The 21,979-nt window shown below is 34.9% G+C and overlaps 1 protein-coding gene across 8 annotated transcripts in view; it reads right to left on the bottom strand.

Annotated features, from left to right (window-relative positions):
- Positions 1-14,662: 14,662 nt before the first annotated feature.
- LOC110457773 (dentin sialophosphoprotein-like) overlaps positions 14,663-21,979 on the bottom strand; it is a 38,860-nt gene continuing 31,543 nt past the window's right edge. For 7 of the 8 annotated variants that reach the window (XM_021509168.1, XM_021509163.1, XM_021509169.1 and 4 more), the window contains 2 exons: positions 20,877-20,921; positions 14,663-17,210 (listed from right to left, as the gene is read on the bottom strand). In XM_021509168.1, coding sequence (XP_021364843.1) covers positions 16,025-17,210; positions 20,877-20,921 — 1,231 coding nt within the window. In that variant the 3' untranslated portion in view covers positions 14,663-16,024. The remainder of the gene's footprint in view (positions 17,211-20,876; positions 20,922-21,979) is intronic. The other variant, XM_021509167.1, reaches the window with a different exon arrangement.

Here is a 21,979-nt window from a genome sequence, read left to right as displayed (position 1 = left end):
TCTCTCTCTCTCTCTCTCTCTCTCTCTCTCTCTCTCTCTCTCTCACTCATTAATCGAGGCTCTTGGACAGTAGGTATTGCAATTTCGTCATCAGTCGCCACAACAAGACCAGGTTTAGTAGTGTAAAAATATGAAGGAAATGTCTATTGCAGCATTTCATCCTTGGAGAGAATTGTCATGACATGCCGTTTTTCCCACTTTACGACATTTGCGGGACTAACGTGGGATCTCCTACCGAATTAAGTGTAATCCAGAGGTGTCGTGTTCAGGACAGCGGTCGTAGGGATATGACGTGATCTACTACCCCATTGAATTTCGCGGGATCTGCAACTTTTGTTTATCTACTCTTTCCTCTTTGTGAACACCCAGGCACCTCCGATTAATCCGCTGTTAGAATAACATGACCGGACGAAGTATTATATTTGCTACATTGTCCAAGTTGTGACATTGAGCAAAAATGTCACTTTAAAATAGACCTTGAGTGGTACAATCATCACTGGCCACTCATTCTACTTAGCTCTTACGGGACATAAAACTCGAAACAAACATTTTTGTCAGCAAAGCTTTTAAAAACGATTTTATAACAAAGTATACGGTGACACCAAGAGAGCATTTGGCCATACAGGTAGACATGATATAGGTAAACGGTAAAACGGTGTCAGAGAGGGCGATTAATTCTCATAATGACCATCGGCAGCTGCAAGCGAATACAAATGAAACGTCATACGATAAAATTGTTCTACGGTTAACCAGTTTCACAGATAGAGCAGATCTAGATATCTTAAGAGATTTTACAGGCGATATCATTATAGCAAGGTAAACTGATACTATGTAGCAATCGTAATATTCTATGGTAACCTTTTTTTTTTATTAATACTTCTCCGGATGCATGTAGTACAGTATACAGCATTTGACAGAGCGCCAACCGATAGATATTTCAAAATAAGATACGCATTGTAACACACTGTCACGGCACCACTCGAAAGTCTGGACAGTAACAAACCGCAAGTTATTCTCTTCAGCAAATTTGTAGTAGCAATTATATTCCAAGTTCTCCTTTTTTGTGAATTATGACATATTATTGTGAAGTAGTAAGTTGCCTGGAGTATAAGTTTCTAAATCGCATATATTACTTTTAGTCCAAAACATTAATAAAGTCCATATACGTGTAGAACGGTGGTGGCATTATCTTATTAGCATGTAACATGCAAATGTATGATGCAGATAATTAACACTTTTACCAAGAGCAGTCCCAAAATAAACAGTATATATGTTCACACAATTATTTTAACGTCCTACAAAAGTTGCCCGGGCGCAGTGTTATTTAGACAGGTGTGCTCACCACCTATGTTTGTACGTTGCCTCGGGTCAACACTGGTAGGAAGAGACGACTATAGCGCACAATTACGTAATTTTGTATAGTACTCGTGCATTTGATGAGTGTATTTGTCGCTTGTGAGAGACAAATCCCTGACGTGACTGCATAATTATACATGTATTGTAAATTATAAGAACATATTAGATAAGTATAATAACTTCCTTATACAAACATCTTGTAAAACTTCGCCTGTATCGATCACAATCATGTTCTACAAGTGTACCTCACCAGGGTAATAATAGCTATGACATTTCATATTAACAATTTTTATATATATATAGTATCAAAAGTGTCCTATCCCGGGGACCTTTGTAAGAAGCGGCCTCCCAATCACTTAGAACCCTGGGATATGATAGTTTCTATTTCTGTAATTGCTTTTTATTAATATATGTGATGATCTCCCTTTACTTGTAATATAATATGTTATTGTTATTTTACATATGTTTGTCGTTATAATACCTCTCAAGAGCTAATGTTCTTTGTTTACATGTATGCGACTTTAAAGAAAGTTTCTGGTATCTTGTACCTGTTGACGTCAGAAGGCATTGGTTACTCACTTCAGTCAGTACTTCTAATTAATTTTACGAATATAAAATATTGAGAGCAACAAGGTCTTAAGAAGTAGCTATTAAAATGGATTGTATCTTTGGTTAACAGTCATATTCGCTTAATTAATTTTCTATTGTTATATTCATGTTCTTTTCTGACTTTATCATTGATAGATAAAATTAAATGTCATTCAATTCATGATTAAGTGAATCATATATCACGGAGTGTGACAAATTGCTGATTGATAAAGATTGAAATGCACAGTTGCCTATCCGATATTACAAAACATACATAACTCGATTTAATACTAAAAATATTTATTCTGTGTTATAACGAGGAAAAAAGCATAGATTAAAACAACCACAAGCATGTCGGGTGTTAAGTAGCCATGCACTTTATATGAACACCAGGCAACTGAACAATTGATACAATAACAGCACCAACAAGTCGAACTGTAACAGGAATATCTAACAACCATGGCAGAATGAGGGCAGAGAAACTGCAACATATCAAACACGGTGGATGTGAAACAATACACAGCAACATAGAATACAATCATATACAAAATATATTCACTCCGATTCGTGTTAATAGAACGCAAAGAACGATAAATAGAATTACAACATAGACAAGAGTTATCACACAAGTGTTCAGAAACTTTGTAGACAATGGAGCAATATAGCGAACACTCAAAAAGACCGCAGGCAAAATCCGGTGACCTGAAATAGTCAACGTTTCTTGCACTTAACGTGACAACCAGCTTGCTATCTATCATCAAAATCAGAAAACTAGTAGGTCACAAAGACCTGAGCCACAGTTGTAATTATCACACATGTATCCACTGATAAAGGATAGTTGAAAAAAGCAAGTCTGCCAGTCGACAACGATAAACCGTCTTTAACGCAGACTAAAGTAACACAGTGAGAATGCTTTTTTCAATGTTTACGGCGTTCAGGATATATCAACCCCACTCGCATCTTTCACAAGTCCAGCTCTATCTCAGTAAGAAGAGGACGTATTTGCATTTGCGTTTTCAAGCTCTAGAAATAAAGTTAGATGTAAGCAATTATTTAAATTCTTACTATCAATAGCAACATATCAAAATATCTTAATGCGAAATTATATTATTGAATAAGTATCTTACGTCATTTCTTTACCAGCCCTTGTTAAAACCCAGTCTCGAAAAGATGCACACAAAATCCAATTTGAGTACCACAATCTGTTGGAATAATTCCTACCAGATTATATAATAGTGGAATATAACCGAATTGTGTTATGCAAACAATTACATCTTCTACATTTCTTTCTTGCTTACTGTGCCCAACATTCTATAGAATATTCTTAAATAAGTGCATACGTTTGTTATCCTAAACAATGAAGATTGAATAATTCAACAACTATTAAATAAACGTAATTTACCATTATACAACACATTATAAAGTAATAATTTGACTGTATGAGGTATCGATATCAATACAATTCAATCTGATTAAAATATGATATTCGAATGTGCCATATGCATCAGACTGGCGAGGAGCGAGTGACATAATCAACCCCTCGAGTGGTAAGAGCGTGACAGCGCTACAAATATGTTATAAGCTGTCATGTAGTTACGATCTGTTATCCAAATCGGCATAATCTGGTGCATAGTTGCGCTGTCCCTAATATAATGTTGACCTTAGCCTGACCTTGCTATAAAACCCTTCAGATGTGTATGATCTAACACCTCTGTATGACCAACGTAAACCTGATAAAGGTGACAAAAACGTGTAGCTCTTTGACACCTAAAATAATTAACTACACATTAGCTAGATAGCCTTATTCTTGGCATGAACACCTCTAGCCAGGTGAATCAATTAGTTTGACACCAGCATACTTCTACGGCAGACATCTCTAGCAATGTTAATATATTACACAGGAGCTGGTGTCCATCCCTGAAATCTCCTCTGATTATCTAAACCAGGTACTCTCATTTTATCCTTTTGTTTAGTTACAAAATGCAATAACTAGCGTAGCTTAATTAACAAGTGACATGATTAAAACAAGTTTTACTATAAAAGGAAGAGGTTGGTATCAATGACATCCTTTCTCTTAACCAGCCATTGCTTTCAATTATCAATGAAAGTCTTCTGAAAATCAACATAAACACATACATGTAACATTTGTTTACATGTCAGAACTAGGCACCACGAACAATTTAAATATTAACATGAAACTCATGTTTTTTATGCAAAAATATCTTATACAAGGAAACGTACCAATATTCTTTGCTTTTACACGTTTTGTCAAACAAGAACCTACTATACTTTGCTTCTCCCAATCCTCTGATAAACAAGAACCTACTATATTTTGTTTCTCCCAATCCTCCGATAAACAAGAACCTACTATACTTTGCTTCTCCCAATCCTCCGATAAACAAGAACCTTCTATACTTTGCTTCTCCCAATCCTCTGATAAACAAGAACCTACTTTACTTTGCTTCTCCCAATTCTCCGATAAACAAGAACCTACTATACTTTGCTTCTCCCAATCCTCCGATAAACAAGAACCTACTACACTTTGCTTCTCCCAATCCTCTGATAAACCAAGAACCTACTACACTTGGCTTCTCCCAATCCTCTGATAAACAAGAACCTACTATACTTTGCTTCTCCCAATCCTCTGATAAACAAGAACCTACTACACTTTGCTTCTCCTAATCCTATGATAAACAAGAACCTTCTATACTTTGCTTCTCCCAATCCTCTGATAAACCAAGAACCTACTACACTTGGCTTCTCCCAATCCTCTGATAAACAAGAACCTACTATACTTTGCTTCTCCAAATCCTCTGATAAACAAGAACCTACTATACTTTGCTTCTCCCAATCCTCTGATAAACAAGAACCTACTATACTTTGCTTCTCCCAATCCTCCGATAAACAAGAACCTACTATACTTTGCTTCTCCCAATCCTCTGATAAACAAGAACCTACTATACTTTGCTTCTCCCAATCCTCCGATAAACAAGAACCTACTATACTTTGCTTCTCCCAATCCTCTGATAAACAAGAACCTACTATACTTTGCTTCTCCCAATCCTCCGATAAACAAGAACCTACTATACTTTGCTTCTCCCAATCCTCTGATAAACAAGAACCTACTATACTTTGCTTCTCCCAATCCTCCGATAAACAAGAACCTACTATACTTTGCTTCTCCCAATCCTCTGATAAACAAGAACCTACTATACTTTGCTTCTCCCAATCCTCCGATAAACAAGAACCTACTATACTTTGCTTCTCCCAATCCTCTGATAAACAAGAACCTACTATACTTTGCTTCTCCCAATCCTCCGATAAACAAGAACCTACTATACTTTGCTTCTCCCAATCCTCTGATAAACAAGAACCTACTATACTTTGCTTCTCCCAATCCTCCGATAAACAAGAACCTACTATACTTTGCTTCTCCCAATCCTCTGATAAACAAGAACCTACTATACTTTGCTTCTCCCAATCCTCCGATAAGCAAACATCCTTATTTGTCTTTAGCTCTCTTCAGCATACTTTTGATCTTAACATCAACACCACCAGCAGCGATGAAGGCGGTGTTAAACTTCTAGCACTAAGTGTGGTTATTTCTCTTCAATAGCATGCTCTTAACCTTCTAGGATGGTATCTGAAATTTCCAATGCAAACCATATTAACATATAAAGTATGTCTAGAATGAAGGAGTGATGTAACAACCGTAGTTATTTTTCTATTTTGTTTACTTAATATGCATTCATTATTTCACACAAAAATCATATGCACTTCTTACGGCAAATACGGTTAGTAGTATTGCCAATTTAATAAATTTATGTTAATGATTTTTAGTAGATTTTAATTATTGTATTTACATAACAGACATGCATAGTACAGAAATGGAACCAGACACAGGTTAATTCGTCTTCTGATATGTAGTTCCATGTGGCCCGAAGTGGAAGATTTTACTTATAGACACTTGTTACTCCCGAGTTACATCAGGTTTGGTTTATTCCATTTTTCATAATATACAGCTTTAGGGAGTTTTAAACAGCAATATATCTGTATAGATAAAAGAAAAAGAGCATATCTTTAGCATGAGGGTGTAACAACGTTGATTCATTAATATAATAAACCATGACGATCTTGCCTTCAGAAGAATCAGATTTGGTTTAAAATAATCGTTCCATCAATGCATGTCATAATGTCAATAAAATGTTTCCAGTTAAGCAAATTTCTGCTATTATAAATGACATGACAATATTTGGAATGTCAACAAAATACATAGAAACAAAAGTATCTCATGGATGTGTTATAATGTGCCGGTGTTCCCCCAAGTCAATTTTGAAAGGAGCATATCATTTCACTTTTCTAATTTGAAGGAGCATGGCAGATCAATTATAGCTGCATGATATCTTTTATCAAATAATGAAATTTATTCGGGAACAAGTCTTTTATAATAATAGAACAGCACATAGTAGCATGCTGTTAAAACAGTTGGGGTAAAACATTGACATTTTACACTCCATGTACTAGGATGAGTTAATAGGATAATTGTACATTCTGACAACCTATCTAGTTGTTCACAATAACAAATGACAGCAACACACAATTCATACGTGCAATGTTAGTGTAACTTGTCAAGATGTATGTATAACATACAATGTACCATCTTGAAATGGGACAATCATTAATTGTTTTAAATGACATCATTAAACAAAACGTTTTGAACTTCTGATACCACTTAATACTTTATTCTAAACACTGGCATCAGAGCAAGGGTCCGGAAATTACCCTATTAAACACTCTTGACAAAACATATCATACTAGTGTTTAACCTCTTAAACCAAACCCTAAAATTCTGTATAAACCAGTGCTTTATCACACGCTTGCTCCTAATTACAGTCTTCTTGTACATTTAATGCAATGTATCCATGGCTGCATCAAGCTGGAGCATATGTGCTATACATTGAAAGAGAAAACTGTTTATGAATGGCAAAAACCATTTGAGATTTTTTTTTTTTTTTATTACAGGTGCAAAATTGCTATGATGAGAAAAAATGTGATACCTTATACATGTACTTACAATATAAAAGTTTGAGCTTGGTTCAGCATCTTTATATTTCTGTTTAAACTACAAGAGGCCCAGAGGGCAAGTATCACTCACCTGGACATCTAAAAATGATGGCAAAATATTATCATTACAAGTGTAATAAGTATTGCAATTGTTTCCCCATTTTGAGCTCTCACCGTTTGGTCCATAGGATGCTGCATGACATATCTGGCTTAGATCTTCATATACATGGAAGTGTACATAGCTACAGGTTTTGGATCTCAATCCTTTTCAAGTAATGACCTTGAAATAAGTTCCCAGGGACTTGTCCCTATCTTGGCGATAATCCTGGAACCTTGCTTGTGTTCTTATCTTCATGTGCAGCAAGCATATACCAAAAATGTATCTTGTTTTACGAGGGGAACTAAACTATTTCCAACCTTCCATCACTGAACTAAGGGAAATGTGTGCACTACTTGTCTGCATTAAACACCTTCTAGTATCATGGCTCTACATCTTAAAGCTGTTTCAGATTCTTTTGCTTATTACTAAACAAAGAACATGTAAACATTTTATCCTGGCCAGTACTAGAAGTTTACTTTTGGCCTTAACAAAATATTTTAGAAATATTTATCTGATTGTCCAATAACATATCAACCTGAATGTTGGTCAAGGTCATTTATATCAAGTAGCTATTATATGTACTTGGGCTTATATCTGGACTCTGTGTCTTCGGTTTTCAACAAGAAGCCTTTCAATGAAAAACTGACTGACAGATGACAAAATCTGCACCATGCAAGAGACTTACAGACACTTTGTACCAGGTAAACTAAATACAAACAAATAAAATAGCACAATACAGAATTTCATAAAAATTAGAATAAATAAACAATAGATCTACTTATAAAACAAATAATAAAACATCTAATAATTTTATTATTATTGCTCTTTCTCTTTAAGTAAAACGATTTGTAATTTTAATCAGGATATTCAAATAAAATCTCTCAAATGTGTAAAATATATAACACAGATGTATATATATAATTTCCTAACAAACTCTTTATTTAAAATCCTACCAGATATGTGCACCAGTTGAGTGTACATATGTAATATGTTTTGTCAGTTGTCCTTCCCAATAAAACAAATCTTGAGTAGCTCGAACAGCAATGTTAACTACACTTGCACCATTTGACTCATTAAACAATAATTGGAGGCCTCAGATATGACTAATTGATGGCGACACTTTTGCTCTGCTTCTCCGTGCTGGGGTCGGTTTGTTACCCTCACAAGGCTGTGGGGGTAGGGGCCGGGACAGCGGGTCTAGGGGCACAGGTTCCGGGGGGAGAGGCTTGTGTCCATGATCTCCCTCAAACACTACATTGTCATGTCCCTTAGCCAACTTTTCAAATTGATGATTTGCATAAATAGTACTTGTGTCTTCTTTTTTACTTTTAGACTTTCGACTACGTTTCTTTCCATCAGATTTCTTTGGTTTTGGAGAGGGATATGGTTTGCGCCGAGATTGTAAGTTTGGTGACTCAGAGGCAAGTTCCCTTGCTGTTGCTGGTGTCTCTAAATTAACCCTGGAAATTTCTCTTTCCTCTCGGCAAGACGGCTGGTTGTGTTCTGGTAGTGTTTTTGTTTTGTGACTGTCAAGGAACTGGTGATCACCATTACAACCATTGGCTGACCCGGTCTCTTTAGATACACTCAGGGATGTGCCGGTCGTTTCAGCAGTATTTCCATGATCCTCAATGTCGTCGGGGTTATGTCCCCTCCAGAAGGCCCCCACTTCTGCTTTGTTGTTGAGATAGTTCACATCCTCGTGGAGTTGTAGGTCTACAGGATGTATGGTATCTCCCGAACTGTAACACAGACAAGAAGTCAGATAAAACTACCCAAGGTTAGGATTGAGTTACTAAATCTATACAAGATAGGGTGAGGTCAAAGTTCAGTCTGTCAAGTCAACGTCTACAAACGTTCTGCTCACAAATTAAAGCAACCTTACATTCAGTTCGAAGTTCATTGTCGATAGTGTAGGTGTTAGCACCTTGTAAAGTATTTAATTATACATACATGTTCTGTTAAATGATTTCAATTTGTGTTCAATTTATTGTGTGCATGCATACATACATGCATACGATTCATTAAAGTACTGCAGTACTTTCATTTTGAATAGTACAATTAAACAACCAATAAATCTACACTCCACTGTATCTGTGACTTTCAAAAGACAAACTTGCCTGTAATAAGCTTAGTTATTTTTCCTTACATACATTATGTATACTCCCAGTGTTTCTGAGAAGCTTTAATTTCAGTTATAGTTATACATGTAATTGACACTATCGTATGTTTCTAAAATAAGCAGTAAGGGTTCTGGAAAATAATGTGTTGCATTCAGAATCAATGTAACCAAAAACATAGACTAATTAAGTCATGTTTGTTTTAAAGTGCAAAGTCAAAATGACCTTCCCATCTGCCCTTTCAATCCAAATATCAATTAGATCCCAAATTTCTACTGATTATTGCATCGGAACATTTAAATGTGTAACTGGAACTAATATAGCCTTAAAAATGAAATAGTCATTTTTACTTTTTAACCCAAAAATAAATGGTTCTTGTAGCTTGTGCTGTGGTGTTCTTGTTAAAAAGTTTATATTAGGCTGAAAATCTAACTTATGACAATAACCTCAGCATTATTGAACACAAATAAATACAGATCTTGTTTCTTTTTTATGCCATTTTGTACCTTTGTCTATAAACGTTTTAAAAGTAGGAATAAATTACATAAATAATGGTCTGGAATGCATTCAAAAGAACCAAATCAAAGTAACTTTGACCTTCAACTTACAAAAAAAATGCATTGGTTCTTAAAAACTTTGCTTTAATTTTGTTTCTCTGTTGCTACTCTAGTTACTGACCTCAAAGGCCTCGCCTATTACAGAGGGTGTTTCGAATTGTAGGGAAAAACAGCCATAGGGAATATTTTCCATTCACTGATATCAAAGGTCAAAATAAAGATCCCAGTGACTTGCTTTTTGTACAGTAATGCACTTCTGTCATTTCACGATATATCTGCATACTCCAGGAGATTTGATATAGTTAAGGTAAGCTTTGAAAAAACATTTTTTAATTATTTACGTTGGAAGTCAAAGCATTTATCACAGTGACCTCATTTGGTATTCTGCAATCCGCAATCATAAGTCACAACTGCATACTAACTCAAATTGGTTAGTCCTGGTGATATATACAATGTAGTACACATGTCCTTGACAATGTGTTTAAAAGGCAAGGTCAAAGGATAGGACACAGTGACCTACTTCTCACACTCTGCACCCAGCCATCCCAAGATGTACTTGTATACCAAATCTGGTTTCTCCATATGTAAAATAGTATAGAAGATATGCCCTAGACACACTTTTTTAAAGGTTAAGATCAAAGGTCAAACCATATATCACAGTGACCTATTTCGTGTACTCTACACTCCGCCATCCAAAGACAAACTTGAATGCCAAATCTGCACGGTTACTCAAGGTGAAAAAGTATAGAAGATATATGCCACGGACAAACTCTTCACATGGACAGACAGAAGTACAGAGTGCAAACATATAGTCCCCCCTCCCTGTGAACTGGTGATGGATTAATAAAGAGCATAGATGTGGCAGACCTACTGGTATAACTGCCAATTATGTTGCAGATGAACTTATCATAGCTATAGGGTGCTACAGCATTCAAATATTTTCAATGCAGATCAATATTACTCTTTTCAAAGACTTGAAAGAAAATAAACTATATGATTATAAAAGTTACATGTATCTGTCAAACAAATAGAAGTAACTTACAGTATAATCAAATGAACAAGTTTGTTTGATGTAATGTAGCATATAACAATATATACAATACATACATATCTGTGCAAGAGATTTTCACCTGTGAACACTCCATATGTACTAACAGGTACACAATTGAGAGGCTTATGTACCGTAGATATAGAGTTTGGACTTTTAAATTGACAGATATTGAAAATGAACCAGGGGTTGCCCCAGAGTAGGAAATATGATTTTGTAAAAGGATAAGTCAATGGTTCTTAACTTGCACCATCAGATTTAACCGTTAAAACCCCATCACAGTATGACTTATGTTCCGTGTTCCCTGTTGACATGCACTATTATCTAGTATCAAATAAAAAGATTGACATATGTAAGGGTAAATGATCGAGGAATCAAAATTATTCCTGTTGCTAGTCATGAAACCTAGATAGTCTGAAGATTTTCCTGGTCATGGACATAGAAGTTACCTCCCTTCTGTCAGATATGGACATAGAAGTTACCTCCCTTCTGTCAGATGAGGTGTTTAATTCTTGATGCATAAATTGTAAGGAAATCTAAAACTATGTTTAGAAATATGTTGAAGGAAGCCTTACTTATCATTTAACGGTTGATGATGACAGTTAGACAGAGCACAAATCATTTATACCATGGCATGCCCTGAGGGCCATCACTGTCAATGTCAATGTGATTGAAGTGACAATAATACTGCTCCTGTTTAGTAAGGCTCAAAATATTAGCCCTCATTTCATCAAGAATACAAAATAAAAACAAGACATCCAGTTGCTGTGGTGTTAAAATAATTTTATGTATATAGTAAAGAGACATAATTAATAAATGGATCAATGTATAAAAAATAAGGTTTATATAATAAACCGTTTATTTGGTATTCTGCTTTATAAATACTAATAAATAGTGATTCTGAGAGAGGGCTACATCCAGCAGTTATTAGGTCAAGAGGTTTGAGTAACAGCCTGTACTAAAAAGTTTGGAAATATGTAATATAAAAGTTTATACACAAACCATCTGCGTCTTAAACATAAGGCAAACCTAAATGTTAGCAAGTCATGAAACCTTTCACAATTAATTACATATGTACATAGTGTTGCTTTTGAGATTTTAAGGGTATCGTGAATATTCTTGTTAATTCAAGATTAAAGCTTTTACAGTCACAATAATATATGACTAAACTCTACCGTTTAGATAATGAAGTTTTAATATCTAGATTAGGACTGGAGAAAAGTTAAGATAAATACAATCACTTTATACAACAAAATCTTCATTCCTGACTTTTAATGTTCTTCAGACAAAATTTGCAATCATCACAATGTCAACACCAACACTTTTGCTTTAATTCAATGTGGTCCTGCAGCTAGTGGTCACTTGAGTTCTAACATGTACATGTGAAAGCTCTCATGATACTCTATACATGTATTTATACTGCTGTATGCAACAATGCTCTCGTGTTATGTAATCCAAGTCAAAATATAGCTGCACTATGAAGCTACAGCACTAATGAATACCTTTTCATATATCCTGCTGTATGAAAAAGCAGTATTTCAGTGATCACTTGACAGGACTAGCCAGTATATCCTTTAACACATTTGGAGGTATGTGTGATTACACCGATATACTTTTTTTAAGTTGATCGTTCCGCAAAGTAGTCCTTTTATTTCATGTTGTTTTTGAAAGCATTATGGTGTGACAAAGTGCCTCTACCACATACAAACAAAAAACAAAAAGTCCCACCCCTTAATTTTTCTCTGAACTTGTACATTGTATTGCCAGGTGATATCTGCCCAGTTAAGTCCTTCTGTAATGCCTGCTGATATTCAACTATAGCTTCTGCCCAGATCCTGCTGTACAGCTCATTAAAAATTTTGATTGACTGAAAAGCTGCTGAATACCAGCTTAACCTGCTGTAGGTACTAACAAACTACTAGTAATCAACTGTTTTATTAGATTAAGGGTACAGCAGTAATCTACAGGGTACAGCAGTGATCTTCATGGTACAGCAGTGATCTACAGGGTACAGCAGTCACCTACAGGGTACAGCAGTCACCTACAGGGTACAGCAGTAACCTACAGGATACAGCAGTAACCTACAGGGTACAGCAGTGATCTACAGTGTACAGCAGTGATCTACAGTGTACAGCAGTAACCTACAGGGTACAGCAGTCACCTACAGGGTACAGCAGTCACCTACAGGGTACAGCAGTGATCTACAGGGTACAGCAGTGATCTACAGGGTACAGCAGTAACCCACAAGGTACAGCAGTCACCTACAGGGTACAGCAGTGATCTACAGGGTACAGCAGTGATCTATAGGGTACAGCAGTAACCTACAGGGTACAGCAGTGGTCTACAGGGTACAGCAGTAACCTACAGGATACAGCAGTGATCTACAGGGTACAGCAGTGATCTACAGTGTACAGCAGTGATCTACAGGGTACAGCAGTAATCTACAGAGTACAGCAGTAACCTACAGGGTACAGCAGTGATCTACAGGGTACAGCAGTGATTCAGTGGTGCTGATCGAATGCATTCTGAAATCCTTGGGAAAATTCCACTGAAATCCTACTGATATCATACTGAATTCCTGCTATATTTTGACTTGGATACATTTGTATGTCTTCATTTCGTGAGGTCAATAATGCTAATATATGTTGCATATAATGTATACAGGAGTTTACCAACCAACATTACTGCCCCACAGTTAAATAGAACAGGTGAATGATACCAACAATAAAATAAAATAAATAAGAAATTGTTCTGAAATAACTTAAAAATGTACAAAGCTGCATTGTTATATCATAGATCATAGTAGACAATATTTGTATGTACATGCATGTCAGAGTGGTAAACCTCCTACAGTATTTGCCCAAACCAACTCTGCTTGAGGTATAATTCTCCTACAGTTCAGTATAACACTGGGCAAGTTAAGATATGGTCCCAGGTTCAACACCTAGCAGGGCACTAGGAAAATAAGTGACCTCGGTTTGTAACAAACTTAAAGATAAGGTGTAACTGAAATAAAGCAATCAGGACACATAATAGGATGATATAACTCTCATTAGAACACTTTTAAAGGTGTATGTGTACAGACTTTAGATAAAAAATGGAGATATCTTTGGTAGACATGATATGACAAAATCAATACCTGTATATAAGTATATAAAAAGCCATCAGGCACTTCAAAGGATTTCACTGATTTATTGCACTAGAAAATGTTGAAGAAAATCAAGAAAATAATTTTATAACTTAAGTAAAGGTTAAGGTAATAGGATTGTGTCGCCATTCCTCAGTAGAATTTCTTCAAATTTTGTAGTTATATTGCTTTAAAGTAAAAAATAAATTCTGCCACAAAAAAAATATAGGTTGTCAGAATTTTAAGGATTTTAAATGGAAATTTATGTAAAAAGGAGCGAATTTTGAAAAAAATATGAAAGACACAATATTTTTACAAAATAATGTCAATAAAAATGATACTGACATATATTAGTATTGCATTAATGTATATCAATTTAATAAATGCTGAAATTGTGTAAAATTAATTCTCTATACACAATTTAAAAATTGACATTTTATAATAAAACCATATACACATAGTAATTGCAGGTAAGAGTTATCGTTCTTGAAAAACTTCACAGTAGTGAAATAGGTAGCCGGTTTCCTGAAGTACAGAAAAATGGACACAAGTGACTCATTGATAAAAAATCCCTGAATTAATGCCTGGATTGCTTTGAAATACTTTAATATTGAGAGAACACACTGTTCTGTCAATAATAAACATGCAATATTTATCAGTTTAATATTAAACATTAGAATTTGCGGAAATTGTGATGCTGTCTCCCTACATTGATTATTCAACTAGGGATGTACTTCCTGTTTCCGTTTATCAATACACTCCAATGACCTTAAAACAACATCAATTTTAATCACGAAGAAGAGTTCAAATCAGTTTTTTACCTGGAGTAGTCTCCCTTTTATATAAAAGATAAAATAACTAAAGGAGTTTTTTCTGGCTGAGAGTAACTGCCCCTGTCATGTTCTTGTTTAGTTCCTGTATGTCAACATTGGTAAAGTGTAGACTTTGACACGAGAAGGTCCTAGACTTGACACCAGCAGTTTTCCTGATTTATTTTTTATTCTAATTTCAAACATTACAGTTTGAACAGATATAAATCTGTCAAATGTATGGCAACATGGGATTTTTATGGAATTGTTCTTTTGAAAAAATTCCTTAAACATTTCACAGCAGTAACAATAATGGTAAAAATGTATCTTAACTGGATGGCATCCTTTACCTGAAGTCATTATTCTTGTGGAAATCAACACAATGAATATCAAATCAAGCGCAACTGATAAAATAATTTTAAAAGATATAAATAGATACACTCGTTATCTGCCGCTATTTAAAAAAAAACAAAAAAAAAACACACTCTGATTGTCTCATATGGGATTTCTACTTCTATCTCAATCACAATCTTCAGTTAAATACATAGATACATGTATGACCTCTCTATTGTGTATGTGAAACCTTTGTGTTTCACCCATAATTCTCAAAGTGAACCCAGCCTTTTTTCTTAACACTTACCGGTAGTCCTGTATACAATTCATATCACAAAACTTAATTAAACACATAGATTACTTTTCAGATTATGCAATGAATTGGCCCCTAAATATTTGGAACATATTAGGATGAAGTATAAACTAGTGGTCCTTGCACTAGCTATGTTCCTACTTTAGATATTACTAGTACTCATATTCATGAAACCATTCTCATACTCAAGCACAGATTTTGTGCTCAAAATAACTTCCTTGTAACTCACCTAAATGATGCAACACAATCAAAAAGTCAAAATGTTAACATTGAAAACAGATTTCCAAAATTCTTCAAAACCATGGAGAAAATGTAATGTTTGATCAAATTAACACTAGAGTAAGAAATTAGACTTGAGCAACAGAATCTGAGATTGAGCACGAGGGAATCTGATTTTCAACATGAGAACATTTTCATGAATATGGCCCCTGATTATTTTAACAAATGGCTTCACCTCAAAAATATAGCAAGACTAAATAGCGTAACTACTTTTGTGACAAAAAATGATACATATTGCACATAAATTACCCAAAAAGATAAGCTGGAATTTTATGGCAAGATATCTGTTTTGGATGCTGAACTTTACAGTTACTGTTTAATTAAAAACTATTAAGTCAAACTACTATTGATAAAATCAAACAAATCTGATCGGAGGTCTGACTTGCGACTACAGTCACTGGTACCACTGGTCCTGACACTATCATTGTCACTGTAACCGTTACTGAGACGCACATCTACAGTCCCATCACTGCCATCTACAGTCCCATCATGGCCATCTACAGTCCCATCACTGCCATCTACAGTCCCATCATGGCCATCTACAGTCCCATCACTGCCATCTACAGTCCCATCACTGCCATCTACAGTCCTATCATTGCCATCTACAGTCCCATCATTGCCGTCCTCACTCCCCAGATCATCTGTACCATCAGTGACATCAGCGTCAAAACCAGGTTTTATATCACTCCCCACCCCAGGTGAGGGGGCTCCATTAGGAATGAACTGGTCCTCTGAGCTATGATCAAACTTCTGGTCAATCTCCAGGGTGCCATTTAGGCATAGAGTGTGGGATTTTATTGCAGAGTCTGGACGCTTTTGCAGTCCGTTTGAATTCCAATTTTGGTATTGTGGAGTTCTGGAATCTCTAACATCTGTATCCTCAATATCTGAACTCCCTTGGGATTCAACATTATTTACTTTAGGCTGCGGATCAGTATAATTAGAGGGGTTAGATGAGCTGTTGCTTTTGATGTCCGAAGTTTCCCTAATTATAGGAATATCACTGTTATTAGATACTGGCTGAACCTTGTCCTTATCAGCTCCACCATCTTTCATTTCACTGCTAACACATGCCTGTTCTACGTCACTGGCAGTGTCCGAACTATCCTGTTCCCTTTGATCCGATATGGGAGTTTGCTGGGGGCCATTTTGTACATCAACAGAGTTAGCCTGTTTTGTGAGGTGTTGTGTCTGGTGCTCTGTGTTGCTATTGTCTTTGACATCTGTTTCTGGACACAATTCATCCTGTTCAACTAGATGTTCTTCACTCTTTGCTGTGTTACCTGAAATCCGTGATATTTGTAACTCAATCTCACAGGTGATCCCAGAATTAGTCGTCTCACCATGTTCTTCTTTCTTTGAACTCGCTTCATCTTCCACAGATATAGAAATATGCTTTCCAATCACTTCTTTACTATTTCCCATGACTCTCTCGGAGTTAACTCCCTTGGCTGTCTTATCTGGTCCCACTACCACGTACCTATCATGGTAGCTGTTGAACCCATCCTTTTTTGAACTGTTTGACAATATATAAAGACAATTAAAGCAATATCATCTGTTTTGTCCTTCTTTGATATATTAATGCACTGACCTTTCAAGAGTTAAAATTACGATACTCTTCAACAACATTCATTTATAATCAATATATCATAATTTCAGTCATTTTAATATTTATTTCACCTTTAAAATTTCCAAATGGATTAATCACAAGTTCTTCATCATATGTTTTATAAACCAAATATTTTTTTACACAAACTTTTTTGTTACCTTGTTTTTGAAGATTTAACGTACTTAATGATTCATCGAAAATAAAACTTCTATAAACGAACATGTGATTCATTTAAAAAGTGTAAAATTTGTTATAGATATCAGTGACAAAGATTTAGTCATGCTGTCAGCAGACGTGCATCCGACCACAAAACTCTCAGGCCTGCATGCCATAGCCATAGATACACTATGATATATATGTGTGGTATTTATATTTTTAAAGTTAGAAGGATTGAATCTATAAACCCTTCTCCGATTTTCATGTACACAAAACATTTTTCATTTGCCAGGTATCTTTTGGCATTCTGCTTTCCTCTTTAATCTCAATCCCAGTTTATTTTCAGACTCTGGGTCAGACTAACTGATGACGCCTGTACATGTATTGGAATCTTCGTGTTAGATCTTTGAAGTGACTTTTCCTGCTTTAAAATTTTATTTGAATTACATTTTTAAAAGCTTTTTCAGTTTTTGTTTCAATGGAATTTTTAGCCACACATAAAAACCAGTATGATAAACCTATTTCATAGATGTATTTCTTGGTGAGATAAGATTGAGAAAGATAGGGAAATTCCCTTAGTAAATAGCAGAGGAAATGTATAAACAGTCTAGGACAGATAAAGCTGACACCTGTCTTGTGTGTATTCCCAGCACACCCACACATCATCAATTCATAAACATCCCTTGTGCTATCATACTTCCAAAACATTCTGATTTTACTGCACTGTTATACCTATACACCTGTAGGTATTTCTGAAGGTCAAAAACAAGGAGGAAACTTCAAATATTTACATTACATGTAATTTTTTGTTCAAAGTGAGAAAGGAAAGAATCCTGACATAAATATTGCAATCCTTGTATCCTTGAAGACGATTTCCTGCATCTACATAGCCATTATACAAATAATCTCTGCATATGATAATAACACATGATAAATCTAGGATACACTGATGTCGAGGCCCCCAAAGATCAGGAAGCAGTGTGAAAAATTTAATCCAAATTATGAATGTTGAAAAACTAAAAAATGACTCACAAAAACCAGTCTAACTTTGTTGAAATATACATGTACCAGTATATAGGGCACAATTTAACTTTGTTGAAATATATATAGATAGTGCATAATTGTACACATATTTAAAAGAACATTTGGATTATTATGGAACTTAAAATATTCATATTTGGACTTATAGTAAGTATAATTATTTCCTGATCCCCGACGGCCTTAGAAGCGAGCCAGTTACAATTACACAGTAGACTTCCGTTAGTATGTAATGATACAGTACTATAGTGAATACAATGTAATTGAATTGTAAAAGTGGAAATTCTCATGTCTGGAAATGTTCATATCGTGAGTCTTTACTAGTAAACTGATTGCAATGTGGACATTTTTTGTGTTGGCAAAGGTTCCTCATATATATATATATAGTCTATATATCGAATCTAATGTATCTGTAATGTATATTTTCATATACTCGTGTGTATATATTTTCGCAAGGCAAAAAATACAAGCATTTCCACATGATGATAATTTCCATTTTGACAGTAAGTTATTATATACAATATGAAGGAGGCTATATTATAAGTTTTCGCTAATACAGGTATAATATTAGACCTATAACATAAGTACATGTATGTAATACATCAGAACAAACATAAAACATCATGCTTTTCAGTACTACTAAATACAAGTACATCATATTAAAGTGAACTAATTGTTAGAATGCTGGGAAGAATAATAAACTAGAAGGAAAATAACATTAATTACATGTTAGACAGTGAATTTGACCTGCCCAATAGAAACACCACCAATACTTTGGAATAGACAGGTTTTTTAGATAACACATGGGCAATTTCAAACTGGCCTCCATTGAAACTATGAATCTTTCCCTTTAAAACAAAATATGGCCAGATAACATTGTATGGACTATAGTACACTGTTTACCCAATATAAATATCTAAGGCAAGATACAAAATAGGTTACTACTGATGTTCACAAATGTGTCCCTATCTATAATATGTAATACATAATGGTCACTTTCCAGTATCAAAAAGCTTTTATAAACACAACGCATGAAAGAAAATTAGAGAGATAGGTAATATTGCAAAAAAAGAATTCAAAATTTAATTTGGCAAAATTAATATCAGTATAAACCACTCTGTCACTTTTCATACTATTTTTGCAGCACATTAAATTAAGGGAAAAGCTAAAATGTAAACATTTGAATGTAATTTGTTTAATGTAAAAGTCGGGGGAAGGTAAAAACTGAGAACCCTTGAAAACAAAGAACATTGTATATACCTGGGTACCAATGGAAAAAGATCAAGGGTCATGAGAGTCTAACCTTGTATGTCATACCTACAGACTGATGGAAAAGACGAACACCGCTTCAATGATGTTTGACTCAATGAATTTTGTCAATGTAGCTTGTGTCAATGCTACATTTACTCGAAGGTATGTGTATACAAAATACCTACTATTTCTGCGATAGTTAGCCTATTCAGTAACATAATGCATCAGTGACTTGTGACCTTTGACCTCATGACCTTGGAGGTTTGTAACAATATAGCCTGCATAATTGGCTACAATACTGTAAAATATATGTGTATACAAAATACCTACTGATTCCGAAATAATTAGCCATTTTAGTAACGTAATTCATTCGTAACCTTTGACCTCTGACCCAACGACCTCAGAAGCTGTCTGTTAAAACAAACATTATATATGTTAAACATTATTGCTTCTAGTATTACCATACCAAATTTGGAAGGAATTGAATAAAATTTGAAAAAGTTCTTGCATTTTCAATGTCATGGTCTAAAGAAGGTTTATGAACTAAGGGTCATAACTTTGTCGAAAGGGGAGATAACCCAATGAAAAGTAATGTACACACATCTCCAAGCTGCAAGGTTTGTAACCAGCAAATTTCATTGAAATCCATCCAGTAGTTTAGGAGAAGTACACGGTACTACATGTACATTGCGTCAAGACGGATGGACGGCAGACAACCCGATACCAGTATTTCCCCCCTAACTTCGTTGGTATAAAAACCAATGCATGACTGCATGGTCAATTTGCAGCCCCTGCAGGATGGGATTAATTGAAGCATATCAAAACACACTGAAAATTTCATAACATCATATTGTTTGTATCCTTCATTGTTTAGTGCATTACAACAAGAATGATTTAATAACACTGAAAATCAGCTGGAACTATATCTTATGATTGTATTATAAAAATAAATGCAAGCATTCTTTGAGAGGAGAGCACATTCCAGGAATAGAATCTGATAGATTGATACAGGCTAAAGTTCAGTCCAAAAGATAGCTGATGTACTTTTCTACAGGATTACATGCTGACAACGATTTGCTATAGGTAGGAATAGCATTGCTCATTCATTGTTGTATAAATGTGATTTACCTCTTTCGAATGACAATTCTTTCTAAACCAATAAACATATTGAAACTAAAAAGGAAAACAAAAATATATGAAACATTTGAAATAAAACATAATTGTGGTACACAATAGTTGATGATGATCTTATGAAAAGACTTAAGTATACATATTAATAGTAAGCTGAACTCGCTGCTAAACTAAATAAAGCAAATATCACACTGCACACTGTTAATATAATTATAAAATCTTTACAGAAACGATGTGATAAAAACATCTCATCATATGTCATGTTCTGAGATATTCAGACATAAGAATCAATGAAGATTGTTTTATTATATTAAGAAAACATAGTCAATAAAGAAAAACAATACAGACACTGTTAGTCAAATCCTGGATGTGTTTTAAGTACTGCACTGTTCATCAGAGCCGATATCATGTGTTACTGAAAGTTCTGTAGACCACTCGAGATTAATTGGCAAATGCAAAAAAAACAGGAATCACCCAAAACAGTGCATCCTGTCTTGGGCAATCAGTTCATCCTTTCCAATAAAGTGCAATCAAATGCACTGCACTGCATCTGGGGTCTGTCATCATTATCCCAGTCAGAGGAGGGATAGTCTAAAGAATGACCTGGTTCTATGTATATTTTTCGATAACGTAAATATCCCCATTAGAAGCAATTTTATTATATTGAGGTCAAATCTGAATTTAAGCTTTTGAAGAATGTTTCAGAAACCACAGCTTGTCCCTATTTATAAATCAATTGACCATAAATAATATCACTCTCTTTTCACTGTTCATACAAGGGAGTTAATGTGTATTTTGTGCATTGTAGACTGGTAACTAAACAAATGCATGAATATATATGTTATATGTTGATTATAAATGACCTCAATTGATATCATACCTCCCTCCTTAGAATGGAGACTCCCTCATTTTGATATGGATACAGAGGCTTAAAGCATGTGTCCATTACAATTCCTAATGAATAAATCCTAATAGCTGTCAAACCTCCCTCATTAGAATGGAGACTCCCTCATTTTGATATGGATACAGAGGCTTAAAGCATGTGTCCATTACAATTCCTAATGAATAAATCCTAATAGCTGTCAAACCTCCCTCATTAG

The sequence above is a fragment of the Mizuhopecten yessoensis genome, unplaced genomic scaffold (assembly GCF_002113885.1).
Source record: "Mizuhopecten yessoensis strain PY_sf001 unplaced genomic scaffold, ASM211388v2 scaffold9309, whole genome shotgun sequence".
NCBI classification, from domain to species: Eukaryota; Metazoa; Mollusca; class Bivalvia; order Pectinida; family Pectinidae; genus Mizuhopecten; species Mizuhopecten yessoensis.
The sequence above is the reverse complement of the archived record's forward strand: the minus strand, read 5'-3'. Positions and strand labels throughout refer to the sequence as shown.